Here is a 22,294-nt window from a genome sequence, read left to right as displayed (position 1 = left end):
AATTGCTAAAACTGGATGCAGAACTCAAATCTGCCTCATACATAGGCCGTGTGACACCCCACCAGCAACTTTGCTCCCTGTCTGCCTTTCTCACGCCGTCCCACAGTGTGACACACTACCAACATGGCGGTGAGTCGGGACGGTGAAACAGGTCGGCTCGTCTTTCCAGGAGTGTGCGCAGGCGCCGGGTCGCGCAGGCGCATTCCTGTTCCCCTCCCCCCCCCGACCTTGGCTAATCGCGCCTGCGCAGTGAGGAGGAGCTTGCGCCTGGGCTTTGGGCTGGCTGCAGTATCACTCTGAGGTCTGCTGAAGCGGCTGTCTCAATTAAGATGAGGCTTCTGCTGCTTCTCCTGGTGGCGGCGTCGGCGGTGGTCCGGAGCGAGGCCTCGGCCAACCTGGGCGGCATGCCCAGCAAGAGATTAAAGATGCAGTACGCCACGGGGCCGCTGCTCAAGTTCCAGATTTGGTGAGTATGTGCACTGGGCCCCGGCCTCCCCGCCGCGCTTCTGGTCGGTGCCGCTGGCTACGCGACGCCCCGGCTTTGCGGCCTAGCTGGCTGTGTCTTTGGTCCTGCAGAACGGTGCCGGCGCCCTTCCACAGCCAGCCTTCTCGCGGTCAGGCCGCCCTCCTTTCTTCCAAGTACAACTGCTGACTTGTTTTTTTGCCTCCTACGACAGTGGGAATGGGGAAGGAGGGCACGAGAAGGTTAAACGCTGAAAAGCAAAGACGGGGGGACACCTGTTAGTACGGAGGACCGGTCGGCAGCGTCACGCCATAGCCACCCCGGCTGCCTGCGGAGATGGGGATGAGATGGGGATGAGTAGGCGCCGCGTCGGCGGAGGAGCGCCAAGCATTTGTCACTCATTTCACTTTTCCTGCCCTCTTTTCCGGGTTATGCCGGGCGGCCTCGCTGCCTGGCTAGATGAAGGTTAATTCGGGTCGTTGGAGAGGACCCGGGAGTGACAGACGCCGTTTTTCTCCTGGACTTGTTGGGGGCACTGTTGAGTGTTCGAGTGGGGCGATGGACTGCTGGAGGGCGTGGAGGGGAGGTCTAGGGATGCTGGTTCTCAGTTTGCGATTTCCAAAGTGTCAGAAAAGGAGCACGTTGTTCTTCTTAACTTAGTTTGCTCGCATTCCCGCCTCACCTGCCTCTCAGGAGTTGCCTGTTCTGGCATGTGTTCTTCCTTTCAGTTGTCTTGTGTACTCGGAAGAAAGATCTCGGCAGTTTTCGGCAGTGTTCTTATAAATGATTTTGTTTTTAACCAAATAGGCATTAGAAGCAGGGTTGTGGGGTTGGAGGTGGGGATTGAAAGGCTCTGAAGATTAGGGAAGAAACACCAAAATTGTAGAATTACAGAAGTGAGAATCTTACACCCCCAAAGATGACATTTTCTCAGGATAAGCTGACCATCCCAGGATAACCAGATTTGTAAATCATCAGAGTCCTGATACATTGGAATGTTGGTATTGGACATCATTCATTTAAAACCGTCTTTTAAGAACTTCATGTATTAGTATATTAAAGTTTAGATTTTCTACTTATCCAACTGTTTGCTTACTCGTTGAAGACCAAGGAAATCCTTAAAATAATAATTAAAACATCAATTTAAGGTGATGTTTAAAAGAGTTAGAAAATATGATGGTGAGACTTTATCTTTGGTGAAAACTAAAAACATTGCAATTTCTCCTGATTAAAAAATAAAACAACTCCCTGTACAGTGTACCATGTGCCGGGAATATATCATCTTTTATGTAATATTGCAAATGGGAGGATGGATTAACCATTAACATCATTAACTTTTTTTTTTTTTTTTTTGAGATGGAGTTTCGCTTTTGCTGTGGCAAGATCTCGGCTCACAGCAACCTCCGCCTTCCGGGTGCAAGCAGTTCTCCTGCCTCAGCCTACCGAGTAGCTGGGATTACAGGCATGCGCCACCACGCCTGGCTAATTTTGTAATTTTAGTAGAGGTGGGGTTTCTCTGTTTTGGTCAGGCTGGTCTCGATTTCCCGACCTCGTGTGATCCGCCCGCCTCTGCCTCCCAAAGTGCTGGGATTACTTTCGGCAGTCTGGACATTTTAATGATGTTGACACGTGGAATCCATGAAGATGGAATGTTTTTCCATTTGTTTGTGTCGCCTATGATTTCTTTCAGCAGTGTTTTGTAGTTCTTCTTGTAGAGTCTTCCTTCTCCTTGATTAGATATATTTCTAGGTATTTTATGTCTTTTGTGGTTATCATAAATGGGCTTGCATTTTTTGGTTTTCTGCTTGAACATCATTAGTGAATAGAAATGCTACTTTTTTTTTTTAAATAGAAAGTGCCTTGTTCTGTTGCCCAGGCTGGAGTTGCTAGACTTCGTAATGTCAAACTATAACAAAAATTAGTTAAATGGTGCAATCACAGCTTACTGCAGCCTCAGCGTCCTGGCCTCAGTTGATTCTCTGGCCTCACCCCTGGAGTAGCTAGGACTACAAAACGCAGGGCATCGCATGTTACTATTGATTTTCATATGCTGAAACTTGACTGAAGTAATGTATCTGGTTTAGGAGCCTTTTGGCAGAATCTGTAGGGTTTTCTAGGTATAGAATTATATATCAACAGTAAGTTGTGCCTATAATCTCCGCACTTTGGGGAGACCAAGGCGGGAGAATCACTTGAGATCAGGAGTTCGAGACCAACCTGGGCAACATGGTGAAACCCTGTCTGTACTAAAAATAAAAATACAAAAATTAGCTGGGTGTGGTGATGCGTGCCTGTAATCTCAGCTACTTGGAGGCTGAGGCAAGAGAATCGCTTGAACCCGAGAGAGAGGCTGCAGTGAGCCAGGATCACGCCACTGCATTCCAGCCTGGGTAACAAAGTGAGACTCTGTCTCAAAAGAAAAAAACAAAAACAGAAACAAAACTAGAATTCTGTCATCAGCAAAGGCAGATATTTGACTTCCTTTTTTTCCCATTTGGATGACATTTTTTTTTTTCTCTTGCCTAGGACTTCCAGTATTACATTGAATAGGAGTGGTGATAGTAGACACCCTTGTTTTGTTCCAGTTCTTAGGGGGAATGCTTTCAACTTTTGCCCAATTCAGTATGATGTTGGCTATGGGTTTGTCATAGGTGGCTCTCACTGTTTTGAGGTATGTTCCTTTGTTTAAGTTGTTGAGGGTAAAACTTAAGTTTTGAATACATTGTGCCATCAGTAACTTTTCGGCCTGGATTCCATGCCTCTACAGGTGGGACTATAAATTTCCAGAATTCTGTGTGTTACTGCTCATTCTCTTCTTGCTGCCTTGTTACCCTGACACACCCTTACTACTTATTCTGTTGATGTTTTCTTTTTCTTGACTGGGTCTCACTGTGTCAAACAGGCTACAGTGCAGTGGTGCAGTCATTGCTCACTGTAGCCTTGACTACCCAGGCTCAACTCATTCTCCCACCTCAGCCTCTCAAGTAGCTGGGACTACAGGCACACACTACATGCCTGGCTAATTTTTTTTTTTTTTTTTTTTTTTTTGTAGAGAAGAGGTTTTGCCATATTGCCAAGCTGGTCTTGAACTCCTGGGCTCAGGCAGTCCTCCTGCCTCAGCCTTCCAAAGTGCTGGGATTGCAGGCAAGAGCCACCTTGCCCAGCCTTGGTGTCTTCTTTCTTTTTATAACATCCTCTGTCAGGATATAGAAAGTTGGGAATGGGAGCATGGATAGTACCTTACTTCACTGAAGTTGACCAGCTATTCAGTTCTCCCTTTGGGACGAACCTTAGGTCTATGAGCTTTCACATAGGAATTTTCCTGAAGCAGAGTTTAGGTAATTTTTCTTAATCTTGACCTTTCTGCCTACCTTATAATTAATAAAATTTTCTCCTAGATTTTGCAATTAGGTTGTTGGTTAGTGTCAGTGTTTGGTATGATTTATTTTTGTGAATTTTTATGATTTCAGAATTTGAGTAAGAATTTGATAAAGGCTATGTACCAAAATTACATTATGTTAGAGAATTTCAGTAATGTTTTAAAAGGTAATTTTGACTGGTAGAAAAATAATGTGGAGCAGAGTGAATGGTATCAAAGATTCCTGTAGTAGTTATATGAATAAAATTGGAACCCAACTGTTTTACTTATGATTGGTCTCTATTGTCACATTACAGTCCTTGCTTTTGAAGGTAGCTTAACTAATTTTGTTATAGTTTGTCAGTATAAAACCTAGCGTTTGTACCACAAGCAAGAGAGTCTTTTCATTAGGTATAAAAATACCCTTTTCTTACACTTTGACAAGGTGTTCATCTGATAAATAGTTGTGTCATTAAGCAGAATTACAGTTGATTTGACCTCGTTATCTCAGCACTACAGATTCATGATGTCACCTGTGTTTGGTTTGTCTTTCAGGTTTGCATCTTGGTAACTAAAAACAGTCATAACATTTCAGTCAGTCTATTAAACTGGGTTCTTCTTTCATTATTATCAATTTTGCTGGTATAGAGAAAGAAAGGATAGAGTGTACGTAATTGATGACCTAAGAGAAGTGTGATAGAAAGATATACCAGTGAAATTATAGTTCTTTCTTTCCTTGCCCTTTAATTTGTGTTTGTAATTTGTACACTGCTCTCTGGACCTGCTTCTGTAATACTTTATAATTGTTCCCCAGGGTTTGCTGTGTATTTGTCTCTCTGAAATTAGATTGTGAACTTCTTCAGGAAAGGAGACTTAAAAAAAAGTTTTATTAACATTTAAAGTATCTAAATGTTGTTAACATTTTTCTAATAATGGTGCTGAGGGCCGGGATGCCCTTGAGCATCCCCTGGAGCGGGGACCCAGCTCACTGTCACATGGGGACTTCAGCTTTTTTGGCGTTTTTTTGAGACAGAGTCTCACTCTGTCACCAGGCTCAATCTCTGCTCACTGCAACTTCTGCCTCCTGGCTCAAGCGATCCTCCTGCCTCAGCCTCCTGAGTAGATGGCATTCCAGGCACCTGCCACCGCACCCAACTGATTTTTTATTTTTAGTAGAGACAGGGTTTTGTCATGTTGGCCAGACTGATCTTGAACTCCTGACCTTAAGTGATCTGCCCGCCTCAGCCTCCCTAAGTGCTGGGATTACAGGCATGAGCCATGGTGCCAGGCTATATATTTTTTTGATATTGGTCATTCTTTCTAATGTTAAGACCCTTTACCTTATTTTTTCTTTGAGGAAAATTAGATTTTGGTGTCTCATATAATTTGGGTGGTCTCACATAATTTCGATTTTTATTCTGGATCTGCCACCTACTAATGATATGACTAAAACAAGTTAATCTCTCTGAGTCTGCTCATTTATAAAGTGGGCATGATAGAACTTCACAGGATTGTCTTGAGGGTCGAATAAGAATATAGCTAGCTAGCTCGTTTGTTCAAGGACATAGGTATCTGATAAATCTTAATGTTTTTCCCCCGTTGGATGAGTTAGAACAGAAATAAGAGTTGATTGAAACTGGTAAGCCTATTTTGTCCAGCTTCTTCTTTTGCCCATAGTGAAAAAGCCACTTTTGTTACATTCTGTACTAGCCAGGAAGTCCACTGTCAAGGTGTAGGCATTTGGTGAGGGCCTTCTTGCTGAGTCATCCCATGGTGAAAGGTCAAAGAGAGGGCAAGAGAAAGTAGGTGATTGAACTTGGCAGCCTCATCTCCCATTAGGCGCTACTTCTCAAAGTGTTGTATCAGGATTATTTTCATGCTATGCTTTTTGTAGGACATAAACCATAGCATAAAGATACTTGTTAAAATTTTAAATGACTGCTAAAGCAAGTTTTTTTGTTATATGTGGAAAACATTGCCCAGTAATAATAATCTTAAGGTAGTTTTCTGAAACAAAAATATGGGGAGTGGACATAGTACAAACATCTTAATACTTTTAAAAATTTGTTTCATGGAGTGGTATGTGATAAAATTTGCAGTTGCACAAAAGTGAATAAAGGAAGATAATTGTAAAATTTGAGGCAGCAAAAGTTAAATACTCTAGGGACATTCTCTTCACTAAACTATTTAGAGGATGGGAACTTTTTTTTTTTTTTTTTTTGAGACAGAGTTTCACTCTTGTTACCCAGGCTGGAGTGCAATGGCGCGATCTCGGCTCACCGCAACCTCCGCCTCCTGGGTTCAGGCAATTCTCCTGCCTCAGCCTCCCGAGTAACTGGGACTACAGGCGTGCGCCACCATGCCCAGCTAATTTTTGTAATTTTAGTAGAGATGGGGTTTCACCATGTTGACCAGGATGGTCTCGATCTCTTGACCTCGTGATCCACCCGACTCGGCCTCCCAAAGTGCTGGGATTACAGGCTTGAGCCACCGCGCCCGGCCTTTTTTTTTTTTTAAGAGAAAAAGACCCAGAGATGATTGAGAGGTTCAGGTTAATTAACATGATGTGCATTCATCTCATTAGGTTCCTTAAGATTCTCAACACACGGTGTGTTGGCCACTTGATTTGATTCACAGGTTTTTTGGAGTGAGGATCTTAAGATGGCTCTTCTGCTCTTGAAGACTGACAGTAGTTACAGGTGCAGATGGATATGTTACTGGTTTTGTGCCAGATACCAAAGAGGAATGGTAGTGAAGCCACCCTGGCCACAGGAGAAAGCACATGCAGTTATTCATCAAGAGACAGTATATTTTAGGTTTATTAAAAAAAATCCAAGGCTTTGGGATCAAGAGAAGGTAAGGTGCTATTGAACGGTTTTGAGTAGTGACAACACAATGCCAGAAAAGATAAATTGGGCTTATAGATGCTGTTATAATAAACGTTATACAATAAGAATGCTAATAAGCACAAAAAAAATAGATATATAAAACTTTTAGAGTTAGCTGGCTATTCTATTGGAGATTCTTAGGAGGTAGATGGGGGATGAGTAGTGAGAGGAAGCTCAAGTGAGACACATCCTTCCTACTAGTAATTCTTAGAAGCAACAGATTAGCTTGTCAGATATAAAAACTTAGTCAAAATAAATAAACCTGAGGTTTCTTGCTTAGAAAAGCAGGTCAGATGTGACCAGAAATTGAGTTGTTTTTTATTTTTTTAATGGAGGATTTTAGCGAGAAGGAAATAGTGTAGAATTTAGAGCTAGAAAGGCTCTTACACATGAAAATATGAAAAGTACACTTTGTAGGTTTATCCAAGATTTTTATTTAGTGGGATCTAGTTCTGAGGTAGAACTAGGATTCAGGGTTTCTCTTTCATTATTAGTCCAGCTAGGAAGAATATTTAGAGAAGCCAGGGTAATTAAGATGAACCTTGATAGGTATAGGAAAGAGATAAGAGAACAAAAATGCAGTAGGTAAGATGGAAGAATTTTAAAATCATTTTTATGAGAAATAGATATTATTGGCTGGGCGAGGTGGCTCACTCCTGTAATCCAACACTTTGGGAGGCTGAGGCGGGCAGATCACCTGAGGTCAGGACTTCAAAACCAGCCTGGCCAACATGGTGAAACCCTGTCTCTACTAAAAATACAAAAATTAGCCGGTATGGTGATGCATGCTTGTGATCCCAGCTACTCAGGAGGATGAGGCAGGAAAATCACTCAAACCTAGGAGGCAGAAGTTGCAGTGAGCTGAGATCATGCCATTGTACTCCAGCCTTGGCTATAGAGCGGGACGCCATCAAAAAAAGAAAAAAAAAAGAAATGGATATTTATAATTTATGATATGTTTCACAGAGGGCTTGAAGTGAGAAAATAATTGAAATTATATATACTATGTAAATAATTCTATAAAACATCTGTTGAAATTGATTCTGTAATTCATTGTCATTTGAATAAAATGGGCCTGTGTCAATATTAATCAAGTGCTATTTGAATGTCTACTTTGTACCAGGCACTGGATACAAGGAATTATATATATATATATTTGGGGAGAATATATTCTGGTTGGATCTTGAAGAATGAGTAAGAATTAGGTAATAGGAAATTGGACAGTGTTTTAGGGATGGTGACTGTGAGCAAAGTTATGGAGTCAGAAATATGTAAGGCATAATTGAGGGTAGGAAGTTGAATAACCCAGTTTCACTGGAAGACTCATTGCAGTAATTAAGTTGGTAATAATGAGTAATATAGATTTTTTTTGTTTTGAGATGAAGTCTTACTCTGTCACCCAGGCTGGAGTGCAGTGGTGCGATCTTGGCTTACTGCAGTCTCCACCGCCCGGGTTCAAGCAATTCTCCTGCCTCAGCCTCCCAAGTAGCTGGGATTACAGGCACCTGCCACCGCGCCTGGCTAATTTTTGCATTTTTTTTTTTAGTAGAGATGGGGTTTCACCATGTTGGCCAGGCTGGTCTCGAACTCCTGACCTCAGGTGATCTGCCTGCCTCAGCCTCCCAAAGTGCTGGAATTCCAGGTGTGAACCACCATGCCTGGCCTTAGATTTTTATCCGGCTAGAAGTTTAAGTTTAGTGCTCCGAGGACTATGGAAGTGAGAAATGTTGTTTTTTTTGTTGTTGTTCTTTTCTGTTTTTGTTCTCACTCTGTCATCCAGGCTGGAGCGCAGTGGCACAATCTTGGTTCACTATAGCCAGGCTCAAGCAACCCTCCCAAGTAGCTGGGACTACAGGTGCATACTACCATGCACAGCTAATTTTTGTATTTCTTGTAGAGATCGGGTTTCGCCGTGGCACTCAGGCTGGTTTCGAATTCCTGAGCTCAAGCAGTACACCAGCCTCAGCCTCCCAAAGTGCTGGGATTACAGGCGTGAGCCACTGCACCCAGCCGAAGTGAGAGGTATTTTTACACAGGTGAATACTGTGATGGAAGCTATACTCAGGCAGTTGAATTGATTGGAAGAAGGATAGGTGGAAAGCAGCATACCAGTTACTATAATAGTTGAAAGGCAACTATGGGCATGTGGTGGTTAAGTCCAGTTGTAATAGAAAAAGCAAATAATGGCCGGGCGCGGTGGCTCAAGCCTGTAATCCCAGCACTTTGGGAGGCCGAGGCGGGTGGATCACGAGGTCAAGAGATCGAGACCATCCTGGTCAACATGGTGAAACCCCGTCTCTACTAAAACTACAAAAAATCAGCTGGGCATGGTGGCGCGTACCTGTAATCCCAGCTACTCAGGAGGCTGAGGCAGGAGAATTGCCTGAACCCAGGAGGCGGAGGTTGCAGTGAGCCGAGATCGCGCCATTGCACTCCAGCCCTCCTTTTGAGCGAAACTCCGTCTCAAAAAAAAAAAAAAAAAAAAAAAAAGAAAGAAAAAGAAAAAGCAAATAATGGAGCTGAGTTGGAGGACTGTTATGAGAGAAGCAGGCTGGATATATAAGGAATATGATATTCAAACTGCATTTGTTTCACTCAGTCTGTGTTCCTGTTTCTCCTCTCATCTCTCCAACCTGTGTTCTTATAACTAGTCTTAAATCGTTTCTCTCATTTAGTAATTATGGAAATACTAAAAAAAAATTTTTTTTAACAAATTCAGGAGGATCACTTGAGGCCAGAAGTTTGAATATACCGTGGGCAACATAGTGAGAGCTCATCTCTACAAAAAATTAAAAAATAGCTGGCCATGGCGGCACATGCCTGTAGTACCAGCTATTGAGGAGGCTGAGGTGGAAGGATTGCTTAAGCCTAGGAGTTTGAGGCTGCAGTGAGATGTGACTGTGCCATTGCCCTCCAGCCTTGGCAACAGTGTGAGACCCTACCTCAAAAACAATTCACTCCATTTTTACTCTTTTGACATTAATTGGCATTCTAAAATTTCTGCTTAATTCTTACCTTCATTATTTCATCTTGATGAGATATTTTTCTCCCTAAAGTGATTCACTAATGTTGTATTACTCTTATACTATTTATGATTTGATAAACTCAAAATTCAATTAATCTGTTTTTATTCTCTTCATTTTTTGTAAGTGTTATTCTTGTGGTCGCTACTTTTTGATCTTCCTATACCTTTGGCGTAACATTTCAGGAAATCTTTTTTCTTTTGTTTCCTTTTTTTTAAATGCTTTTGACTGTATTTATTTGAGACAGGGTCTCACTCTGTTGCCCAGGCTGGAGTGCAGTAGCGCAATTTGGGCTCACTGCAACCTCCACCTCCTAGGCTCAAGTGATTCTCCGATCTCAGCCTCTTCAGTATCTGTGACTAAGGTGCCTGTCACTATTCCTGGCTAATTTTTGTAGAGATGGGGTTTCACCATATTGCCCAGGCTGGTCTCAAACTCCTGGGCTTAAGTGATCCGCCCACCTGAGCCTCCCACAGTGCTAGGGTTACAGGGTTAACCCACTGCACCCACCCAAGAAATATTCTTCCTGGGGAAACAATTTTATCTCTTTATTCTGGGAAGTATTTTTATTAACAGATTTATATTGTAGTAGCCACTCAATAAAAACGACTTGATAAAAGTATTTAATAAATGGTGACTTACCTATGTCTTGAAGTAATTTAATTAGCTCTTGTTAAAAGAGCAACAGTTGACTCCGTATAGTAAGGTATCTCTGTATTACTAGAAAGGGATTTGCAAAGTAATAGGACTTAAGATTTCTTTTTAGGAGTTTGGTTTAATTCCTAAAGATATTTAGTCCAGGGGCAGAAGGATAGACATCATACTAAAAATGAGGCAACAATTTTAGTATGTTCATATATTTATTTGGAGATATACTGAGAGAGGCAGTTTTACTCACTGACCCAGAACGAGTGGAATAATTTGAAAGAACTGGGTGAGGTGGTAGAGGTGATGGTTACTAGCTCTTTACCATGTATGCCTTTAACATTTGTCACCTTGGTATGTTACATTTTGTGTATTACTACATTTTGGAAAACATCTGTTGGTAGTGGTGATTGCTGCTTCATGACAGAAAAATTATTTTAGGAAAAGCAATGATATAGGAAAAAAGTTTCTTGGTTTTTCTTCACAAGTCTGGAGGCAAATATAAGGAGGAATATGCATAAGTAAACTTGTCTAAAAGTATGTTGTGGCTGCCTTATAAACCACTTTATTTTTCAGAAATAAGAAAAGTTCAGTTTTAAAGTCCTTTTTGGCATCTAAGATTATTAACTAATTCTATTTGGAGTTTCACAAAAAGTTCTAAGATTTAACTGAAGATTTAGGGCCAGATGAGTGAAGTATATTTATGCTTCTAAACACAGTAGCCAGAGAAGTGGGTAAGGCGGCGGGTTGGAGGGCGGGATCTGATAGTTCAGCCTCCGCATATGCACATCTCTAGTTGAGTCTCTTACCCTTAAGGGACTTCTTGGGGCTCACAAACTTGGTCCTCTTAGAAGAATCCCTATGTCCTTATCATGGAAGAACCCAGGAGGCCAATTGATGATGGCATTGTAGACAAAGGGAACTTACTTCCTGGACATAGGAAGGGTAGCTCTTGAATCATCTAATTATTGAATTTGGGTTCTAGTGGAAAGGGCCTAGGACCCCCAAATCATAAAGACTATGTTCTGGTCCCAGCCCTGGCACTGGACGGTATCTGTGTTACTCACCGCTAAATACTCACTGCCTAATACAGTGCTTGCCATGTAATAGACATTCAGTAAGTATTTGAGCGAGTGAAATAGTACATTGGATGCATAGCTTGGGAAAAGTCAGTTTATCTCTCTGGATTTCGTTTTTCCCCCTTCATCTATAAAAATAACAAATTTTGACTAAATTAACCAAGTGTCTAGTTCTCAAATTACTGCATTAAAAGTTAGATACAATTATTTTAGATAATGAACTCCATTGTAAACACCAGTGCAAACTTGGGCATTGATATCAGGTAGCATTTCTTGATTTTAAGGTAGGATTATAGGTTATCTAGATTATTTTTATAAAACAAAAGCAATATTAAACTTTTTTTAAATATTTTCCTTTGCTTTTTGGTGTAAAGAAAAGATTTATAAAGTTTCTTACAGAGAAAGCAATTATGGCAGAATATTTTTTTTTTTTTTTTTTTTTTTAAGACACAGGGTTTCACCATCTTGGCCAGCCTGGTCTTGAACACCCAACCTCAGGTGATCCGCCTGCCTTGGCCTCCCAAAGTGCTGGGATTACAGGCCCAGCCTGTGGCAGAATATTAATAAGTGGTGAATCTAGGTGGTTTATGTAAGATCTTTATACTATTGTAACTTTTCTGTAAATTTGAAATTATTTTAGTAATTTGAACTCAGAAAAGCCCAACATGTGGTTAGAAAGAATAAAAATTACAACAGTGGTAATAATAAAACATTAGGTGAGTGTTAAGGATAATATTTGGAGATTCATAAATTCATTTAAATATAGAGATTTGTATCTCTTTGCAAAATATTAAGACTTGTAAGGGACATTCATTCTAAATGTAAAGGAAACATTCACTGTAAAGCAAGACTGGTGAGTTTCTCACTTACTGATCCCCCCACAGAAAAAAACCCTGCAGGTTTTCTTAAATTTAGATCTACCAATATTTTTTACAGTTTTACCCTGTCAGATATTTTTACCCTGTTCATGCTGTTCCTTTGGGTTGGTAGTGGTGGTTACCAATTTTTTTCCTTGATTGACAAAGCTGGCACTTCAGGTTTTACTGTAACTTAATTACTGAGCCTGCTACCTCTGTACCAAGTGGAACCTTACAATATTTATCTTAACTTAGAATTTAGTGAACTTTAGTGTTTAACAATATTACCTGAATTTGTAAGCTCTTCTGTTGATATAATGGTACCATCTTCTTTTTTCTCATGTGCACTCTGGAGGCTTATTTCCATTTTTTTTTTTTTTTTTTTGCTGGGGCAGTGTATATCTGAAAGTGAGTTGCTTAGAGGCTTTAATAGAGAAGATTGGATACTGTTGGCTTAGCTTAATCTCCAGAGTAATGATAAGGATTATCTGTCCATATTGTTGAAAATTACGTTTCTAATCTTTGTTTTCCTTTGCAAAGTAGAATCAAATTTTAGAGTTAGAAGGGATCTAAGAGTTTAGTCTAAGTTCCTTTTGTTGTAGAAGGGATCTAAGAGTTTAGTCTAAGTTCCTTTTGTTGTGTTTGGGCAAACAAGTTTGCCTAGTTAGGGGCAGAATGGGAATAAGACCCAGAGTTTCATTCTCTTACACTTTGATTTTTTTTTTTTGAAGTCGTGTGTCCCAAATTTGAAAGTCTCTAGTTCAGATGAATAAGAATTGTTTTCATTTCATTTCACTGTTTATACAAGTAATTGATACTCCTCCAAAAAGGCCAAATCTGTGTGAGAGCTCAAAATATGCTGAATGTGAATAGGTATTTGCTGTTGTCCAATGGTAGCCCAGATCTGTAAAGTTTAATGTTCTTATTTTTTTAACTTAAAAAAAAATTAGGCCACATACTGGCAAATACAAAGTTTAATGTCTTTTTTCTTTTTTTTGGGACGGAGTTTCGCTTTTGTTACCCAGGCTGGAGTGCAATGGCGCGATCTCGGCTCACCGCAACCTCCGCCTCCTGGGTTCAGGCAATTCTCCTGCCTCAGCCTCCTGAGTAGCTGGGATTACAGGCACGTGCCACCATGCCCAGCTAATTTTTTGTATTTTTAGTAGAGACGGGGTTTCACCATGTTGACCAGGATGGTCTCGAACTCTTGACCTCGTGATCCACCCGCCTCAGCCTCCCAAAGTGCTGGGATTACAGGCTTGAGCCACCACGCCCGGCTAAGTTTAATGTCTTAATGGAAGGATTCATTTGAGGGTGCAGTAACTGAATATGTGAAATATATTAAAAAAAAAAAAAAACTCCATGTATTTATCATCCTGATTCAATTATTGTTAATTTGTGACTGATTTTGAGAAAAATTTGTAATGTTGATAATTTTTAGGCTTTGTCTAACTACAAAAGAAATCTAGGTATATTCTAAATGACTTAATGGAAACACTTATTTTTCTGCAGTGTTTCCTGAGGTTATAGGCGGGTATTTGAGGAGTACATGCGGGTTATTAGCCAGCGGTACCCAGACATCCGCATCGAAGGAGAGAATTACCTCCCTCAACCAATATATAGGTAAGAAATTTTAATAACTTAAAAGGAAAATAATTTATTTGACTTTATAAACATTTGTCAATTGGTTTAATTGGCTGTCCTTAGTTACTGTAATTACTTGGTTATAATATACAGAGAATGCTATTTTATATATAACAAGTTTATTTGACCCAAATATAGAAGGCTTTTTCTGTAAGAAAGAATAGGGTTATTTCAGAGATGGCAACTCTTCTAAAGATGTGTTTTCTTACATATTTTTAATTGTGGAAATAGAATAACAATCCTCAATTTTTATAGAAAGTCAATGGTATTAATTCTTCTTAATAAAATAATAGTGTTTTTAAAGACCAATTCTATATAATTTTGTAGTTTAATTTTTCAGTTGATTTAAAATATATTAAATATTTTTTGTTTTAAAACTGCACAATAAACTTTAATTGCGTTTTCTATAAGTAATTTTTAGATTTGGTGTCTAGAAAAGTCTTTGCATACACTTGAATTACTAAATTTTAAAGTAGATTAGAAATTGTGGCTTCTGATGATTTTCTTTCTTTTCTTTTGATAGACACATAGCATCTTTCCTGTCAGTCTTCAAACTAGTATTAATAGGCTTAATAATTGTTGGCAAGGATCCTTTTGCTTTTTTTGGCATGCAAGCTCCTAGCATCTGGCAGTGGGGCCAAGAAAATAAGGTATGTAACTTAATAGCTTTGGTAACTAGGTTTTTAGGTTGTCAATGAAATATTCTAATGGATTTTTCTTATTTTGAATACTTGTCATTGATTCACCTGTTAACATGTATTATTTTAATTTATACCAGTTTTATCTCTGGGCAAGTCACTTAACCTCCCTTGACCTTTGTTTCCATATTGATATATTATGAGTGATTAGGGCTTAACCTTTTTATTTCATGGGGAGAGGGAGGTATTACTGTAGTATTTTACTTACCAGGGCACAAAATAATTTGTTATCTGATTTTGATTATATTACTTATGTCAATTCATATCCAGCAAAACATAATATATACATAATGTAGGCCTTTTATACCAACTAATGTGGTATTAGTGGGTTGATTCACCTTAAAAAGGGGATTTCCATTAACTTGTTCTTATCAAAACTCCTCTCTTTTCAAATTCTTTGTCCTTTGCCTCATCTGTTCATTGATCTGTTTTAATTGCCTGAAAGAAGCAATGTAAATATACTCAAGAACTTTGTGCTGTTTTTCTTTTCCTTTGTTGTTGTAGGGTCTTGTTGATCCATACATTCTTTCTAGCTTACTCTTATTTTAGTTAAAATTATTTTTTTTCTGGAGGGCTCACCATCCTGTCTAAAATGGGTCTAATTTGTATTTTTCTCATGGATTAGATTTTTCTTGTTTTTTAATTCTAGGCCAAATACCTTTAGCAGACTCCTGCATAGCTGTACTTCTTTTTCTTAGGGAACCATTTCTTTCCAGTAACAGGCAAAACTACTTAACATAAATATCTTCAAGTGCTATCTCTAATTGAAATATATCTCTACCTTGTAGGTTTTGTGACATTTCCTTGTATATTGTTCCCAGGAAAATAGACTTAACATTCCCAAATGGTAGAGTAATTCCTATAAAAATAAACCCCACCTAGCTCCTGTGGGGTAGTAGGGAAAGCTGTTTCTCAGCTGCTGTGAACATTTGATTTATTTTTCTGAAACAGCTTGCTGTGAATTGGCATTCTCAGTGCATCCTACTCTTAGTCCAGTGGTTTTGTTAAAACTTTTCTGTCCAATAAGGAATACCTAGTCACTTTTGGGAGAGAGTATAGATTTGCTTTGAAAGGTGAATGATTATATTTTAATATGCCTCTACTTTCTAATCTACTTCTTTCTTAGTTTGACTTAAAATGGTTTGTTTGAAACATATACAGTTTGTATTGAATATTATATGGAGTTGCTAATTTTGCATCACAAGTCTCTTAGGAGTGTGTGTGTGTGTGTGTGTGTGTGTGTGTGTGTGTGTGTGTGTGTGTATTTGAGATGGAATCTTGCTCTGTGGCCCAGGCTGGAGTGCAGTCGCGTGATCTCGACTCACTGCAACCTCCGCCTCCCAGGTTCAAAAAATTCTCTGGCTTCAGCCTCCTGAGTTGCTGGGACTACAGGCGCGTGCCACCATGCCCGGCTAATTTTTTGTATTTTTAGTAGAAATGGGGTTTCACCATGTTAGCCAGGATGGTCTTGATCTCCTGACCTTGTGATCCGCCTGCTTTGGCCTGCCAAAGTGCTGGGATTACAGGTGTGAGCCACATGCCTGGCCTTATGAATTGACATATTATAAAAATGGTAAAGTTAACTATTCTTATGCATGTATTCTTTTGTTTAACTTATTAAGGCTATTATGAAATCTCTTAGAAATTCTGTGTACATTATGAATATCATCTATAAGTGCTTCAGTATGTATAGAGTTGCAAATTAATATTGCTTTACTTTTGCTCTGTGTACGTTATCTGAACATATGGAATAGCTGTAATAGTTTTTATGGGAACTTTTTAAGTAGATTAAAAAGAGCATTTACCAAAAGTGACTTTGCCTGCTGTACTTAATTATATTTTCTTTTAGGTCTATGCATGTATGATGGTTTTCTTCTTGAGCAACATGATTGAGAACCAGTGTATGTCAACAGGTGCATTTGAGATAACTTTAAATGGTAGGTTCTGAATAGTTTGCATTTTGTGATAGATTTTAAATGATTTATAATGAACAACAAGCTTTTTTTTTTATATATAATAAGAGAAACTTCTTTAGTGTTTATATGAAACTTATTTGAAAGAAATTGAAAATTTAGGAGACAGAAGAATTTAGAAAATTTTAACTTAATTTTTTTTAACTCGCTCCCTCAACTTAATCTCTTTACCTCTACTTGAACTTCACATTTTAGAATTCCTTGATGAGTTGGTCCTCTTCTTCGGTCAGATTGTCTCTGTGAACCTTATCTACTTCCATGGCTTTAAAATAACATCTGTATGATGATCCCTGAATGTGTATCTTTTAATCTCTCTCCTAAAATGCTGTGCTCAAGAATCTTAAACCTACTCTAAAATAAACTCTTGCTTACTTCTCCTACTGATAATGCCTGTATACTCTTTTGCTCCCCCTTTGACATTTCTCATTTATTTTATGACACTATCATTTGTCTACTCAGCTGCCCAGAGACCTATGATAACATCACCGTCTCCCCTAGTCTCCATATTTAATGGATTACCAAGTTTTCTCAACTCCATCTCCTAAATTTTTCAAAAATCTACCTTCTGTTCGTCTTCACTGCCACCACCCTAGTCCAGGCCACAATTAACTTTTTACTCTCTTTTACGTTCTCTAAACCAGGGGTTGGCAAATATGGCCTATGAGGCTAACAATGTTTTGACACTTTTTGGTTAAAAAAATAAAACTAATATTTTGTTACACATAGAAATTATATGAAATTCAAACTTCTGTATTTATAACTAAAGTTTTGAGTTGCATCAGTGCAAACTTCATAGAAATTTATAAGTACGCACATAATGTTCTTGATTATTGTCTTGGTTCATAAAGCGTAAAATATTTACCATCTGCCTTCTTACAGAAAAACTTACCAATATCTGTTCTAAACAATAGCTTTTTTTCTTTTTTTTTTTTTTTTTTTTTTGAGACGGAGTTTCGCTCTTGTTACCCAGGCTGGAGTGCAATGGCGCAATCTCGGCTCACCGCAACCTCCGCCTCCTGGGTTCAGGCAATTCTCCTGCCTCAACCTCCCGAGTAGCTGGGATTACAGGCACGCGCCACCATGCCCAGCTAATGTTTTGTATTTTTAGTAGAAACGGGGTTTCACCATGTTGACCAGGATGGTCTCGATCTCTTGACGTCGTGATCCACCCGCCTCGGCCTCCCAAAGTGCTGGGATTACAGGCTTGAGCCACCGCGCCCGGCCCAACACTAGCTTTTTAAATGCAAATTTTATCTTGCATTTAAACGAGTGTTTCCAATTCGTTGAATGACTTTACTTTGTTCTCAAGATAAAGACCAGAACATGTAATGTGGCCAAAAGGCTCTGCATGATCTAGTTTAGTGATTATAAAGCTATGGTCCTATGAGCCATATCCTCTGCTGCTTGTTTTGTAAATAAAGCATTATTAGAATGCAACCATGTCCATTTGTTTTTATATTGCCTACATCTGCGTTCAGGCCAGAAGAGTTGAATCCTGTGGCAGAGACTGATTATCATTCCCAGCCCAAAATGTTTACCTTCTGTCCCTTTACAGTTTATTAGCCCCAGTCTAATCCTTTCCACCTCCCCTTATATCGTTCTTCTACTATATTTCTTTCAGCTATGCTGATTTTCTCATACTTTTAATGTGCCAAGCTCCTTCCCGGCCTTTACATTTCTGTTCTCTCTCCCTTAAAAGTTTTCTATTGAAGTGAATCCCCACTCTGTCATGGTAATTTTTTATCTTTTAGGTCTCAATTTAAATGATATTATTTCTCTGACTAGTCAGGGACAGCCTTCTGTTTATGTCCCTCCTAGTACAGTAGTGCCTTCCACTTTTAATTCTAAGTACACAATTGTAATTTTGTAGCTGTTTGTGTACTTCTTTTGACATTCCCCCTACTAGAATGTAAATTCCCTAAGAGCAAGCAGTGTACTTTTTTCTCACTTTTGTATCCCCAGTTCTGTACATAGACGATAAATATTTGTGGAATGAACGCATATTATAAAATAATCCTTAATTTTTTTGGGGGTGATGCCATTTATTTTTATAGATGTACCTGTATGGTCTAAGCTGGAATCTGGTCACCTTCCATCCATGCAACAACTTGTTCAAATTCTTGACAATGAAATGAAGCTCAATGTGCATATGGATTCAATCCCACACCATCGATCATAGCACCACCTATCAGCACTGAAAACTCTTTTGTAAGTTGTTTAAAATATAACTGTGTATAGGTTTCTGTTAATCTTTACAAATCAGCAAGTTAGTAAATATTACATATATTATCACTTGAGTTTCTAATTTAAGATTAAGCAGAGGGATGTCTTCTTCATTAAAATGAAGTATATGAAGAGAGTTTTGACCTGCCAAAATAAAGTCAGGTTGTTAGTAATTTTACCTTCAAGGCTTAATAATTGGAACTGTAACCTTATTTTCTTTACTCTAAATTCCTAATGGCTAAAGTCGATCTATTACGCTAGAGGTGTGTATACTTATCCTATCCTTACCTTCAAATAATTAGTTCCTGAGAGTATGCAAATTCTTTGAACACACTCATGATAAAAAATTTATAGGCAAATGTGTGAACACAGAGAGATACTAGTTAACTTTTGCTTGGCAGAGTTGTTCTCAGTTCCTTTCTGATCAATGAATTGACTTTTTGAAGGGTTTTTATGAGTGATTTTTGAAATAAAATACTCTTTTTTCTGTATATCTTTCAGGCATTAAGGGATTTTTGCAAGAGCAGCGTGACTGACATTATGAAGGTCTGTACTGAAGACAGCAAGCTGTTAGTACAGACTAGATGCTTTCTTGGCAGGCTCGTTGTACCTCTTGGAAAACCTCAATGCAAGATAGTTTTTCAGTGCTGGCATATTTTAGAATTCTGCACATTCGTGGAGTGCAATAATGCTGTATAGCATTTTTCCCCCCCAAATTCACCCAGTTAATGTGTTTTTGTTAAGGTAGATATTACTTCTTACAACTTTTTTCTTAGTTGTATTTGAAAAAGTAGAAAATTGAGTTACGATTTGATTTTTTTCCCAAAGATGTCTGTTAAATCTGTTGTGCTTTTATATGAATATTTGTTTTTTATAGTTTAAAATTGATCCTTGGGAATCCAGTTGAAGTTCCCAAATACTTTATAAGAGTTTATCAGACATCTCTAATTTGGCCATGTCCAGTTTATATAGTTTACAAAATACAGCAGATTGTGAACAGTACATTATGCAAGATTATGGGGGAAATCCTATATTCAGAGTACTCTACAGATTTTTGTGTATGTGTGTATGTGTGTGTGATTACCAGAGAACTACTAAAAAATCCAACTGCTTTTTAAATACTCTTGTGTAGTTCAAGTGTCATGCCTTGACCAATCTAATGAGTTGATTAACTGGGCCTTTATACTTAACTAAATAAAAAAACTAAGCAGATATGAGTTAAATTTAAAGGTTTCAATTTATTGCTCAATGTACCTGTTAACATTATATTTAACAATTGTCTGCTGAAACTTTTGTTTTTGATTTATGGATAATTTTATAAGATTCACTTTAGTTTCACATGCAAATAATAGGCTCATTTACCATCTTTAGGATCACTGAAACTCATCCCTCGGAAGAACGTTCACTTTTATAGCATTGATATTAGGTGAACAGAAATTACCTGACTAATAATTTGTCTAACACCATATATCAGACTTTTATTGTATCTGATGAACAAAACTTAAAAGTTTTTTAATGTAATTTTTAAATACTGTTTCAGAGTTCTAAAAAGGTAGTTGTTTTTTTTTTTAAATAAAAAAAACTTAAGTTGATAAAGACTGTAAGAATAATTTAGCAGAAATAGAGCCAGAATGTAGAAAAATAGTCTTGTAACAGAAATCATAACATACTTCAGCTTCCATATACGATTAGAAGTGGTAGAGCCAAAAGTGATTTAGGGAAAAGTAATGAGGTACCTTTTGAGTATCCCTTTTCCAAAAATGCTTGGGACAAGAAGTGTTTCAGATTTCATATTTTTTTTTGAAGTTTGGAATATTTGCATTATACTTAACAGTTGAGCATCCCAAATCTGAAATCTGAAATGTTGTAATGAGAGTTTCCTTAGTGTCATATTGGCACTCAGAAAGGTTCAACATTGAGTCCACCTAACACTTAGGTGTTAGAAAACCTAACTTTCTATAACAATTAACCTTATACTTTGTTTGAATATTTGTTGACTGCATGTCAGGTAATGGTCCTGATTGTTACAGCTTCAAGGTGGAACATAGTGTAATCTCCAGATGCTAGGAAGTTAGTCTAATAATTCACTGCAGAAAATTGATTAAATGGCTCTCCTTTTAATTAAGACTGTGGAACCATTAACCTAAGTTCTTCATATAGTGACAAGAGTCCTTAGAGATTGTTATTCAGGCATAATATTTTTTATCTTTGACTGGAGCTTAAAAACCTTGTTATCAGATTTTGTACCACTCCCAACTCCCTATCTTCTGCAAGTTGAATGTCTTGCTAAGTGTGTCTAGGGGTTCATCTTCAGTAATGGACATTCCACTATTGCCACAGTTAACTTATGACATGTGGACATTCAAAACTTGGGCCTTGGATTTTCCTGTGGACCTGACAGTTGAAAATATAGAGATTCAAATCCAACTTTCTCTATGTTTGCCTTGCGTTGAATAAGTTGTCTTTTGGAGAATAGCTTTAAGTGGCTTAGACACTGATAAAATTCAGCTGTTTTGTCGACACTCATCTCTTTTGTCTTATGCTTAGCCATATTTAAATCTTGAATTTAATAGAGTCTAGTGAAAAAATGAGTGGGAATGAATATAAAAATAATATAAGGAAAAAGGGAAAGTAAACTGTTTAGAATGTAGTTTTGTTACATTCCCAACATTTCAAAATTTATTAGTTACTTGTAAATTACTGTGGCTGTGTAGTTTATAAATGTCTGTGCACTATTATTAATTAGAAGACCATTGAAGATGCCAGCAGGTTGGCTAATGCTATGGGTTTTTTTTTAACCACAGTTGCCATTGTGGAAGAAACTATTTGGTACATTAATAAAAAAAAGTTGGTAAAACATGTGCAAGACAAATATGCTTATATCTTTTTCTAGAATATAAGTGGTATAATTTGCTTATGGCACTAACACTATTAATGACAGGAGCCAATCAGCCTTTACAGCTATCAAAATATAATGAGATCCCAATGATGATTCTTTCTTACTTTGAATGTTAATTAGTTTAGGACTTTGGCTGGCAAACATTTTATCATTCTCAGAATTTAATTTAGATTTCAAAAATAGTTTACAGGATTTTAAACATGGTGTGGTATTCTAAAGACTTTTTTTATAAGAAATATTTTTGAGAGAAACAAAAGAGGATTGTAAAGCTTGGGGACTTACCTCTGTAGCATTGTGAAAATAAACTTTTATTAAGCTGATTTGAAAGGAACTCCTACTCTGTGCAATTAAATCTACAGTAGAGCATATGGTAACCATACTTAGAAAATTTTGAATTATAAAAGTGATTGTCATTACTTTCTAATGGCTTCTTAACCCGACCAGTGTTCACTACCCACTATCAAGTCTGGCATGCAAGTCTTATCATATTCTTGGACCTTAGACTACTGCTCAAGCCTTATGGTCTACTTGTGCTTCAGTGCTG

At 38.2% G+C, this 22,294-nt stretch overlaps 1 protein-coding gene across 1 annotated transcript; it reads left to right on the top strand.

The window, feature by feature from the left end:
• Positions 1 to 232: 232 nt before the first annotated feature.
• SELENOT (selenoprotein T) lies at positions 233 to 21,712 on the top strand. The gene is made up of 6 exons (XM_032263302.1): positions 233 to 466; positions 13,826 to 13,936; positions 14,481 to 14,607; positions 16,505 to 16,592; positions 18,683 to 18,836; positions 19,353 to 21,712. Exons 1-5 carry the CDS (start codon positions 330 to 332, stop codon positions 18,805 to 18,807), a joined length of 588 nt encoding a protein of 195 aa, XP_032119193.1. The 5' UTR covers positions 233 to 329; the 3' UTR covers positions 18,808 to 18,836; positions 19,353 to 21,712.
• The last annotated feature ends 582 nt before the right edge of the window (positions 21,713 to 22,294 follow it).

Source organism: Sapajus apella, unplaced genomic scaffold (genome assembly GCF_009761245.1).
Source record: "Sapajus apella isolate SASKATOON/1434 unplaced genomic scaffold, GSC_monkey_1.0 scaffold4, whole genome shotgun sequence".
NCBI lineage: Eukaryota > Metazoa > Chordata > Mammalia > Primates > Cebidae > Sapajus > Sapajus apella.
The sequence above is the reverse complement of the archived record's forward strand: the minus strand, read 5'-3'. Positions and strand labels throughout refer to the sequence as shown.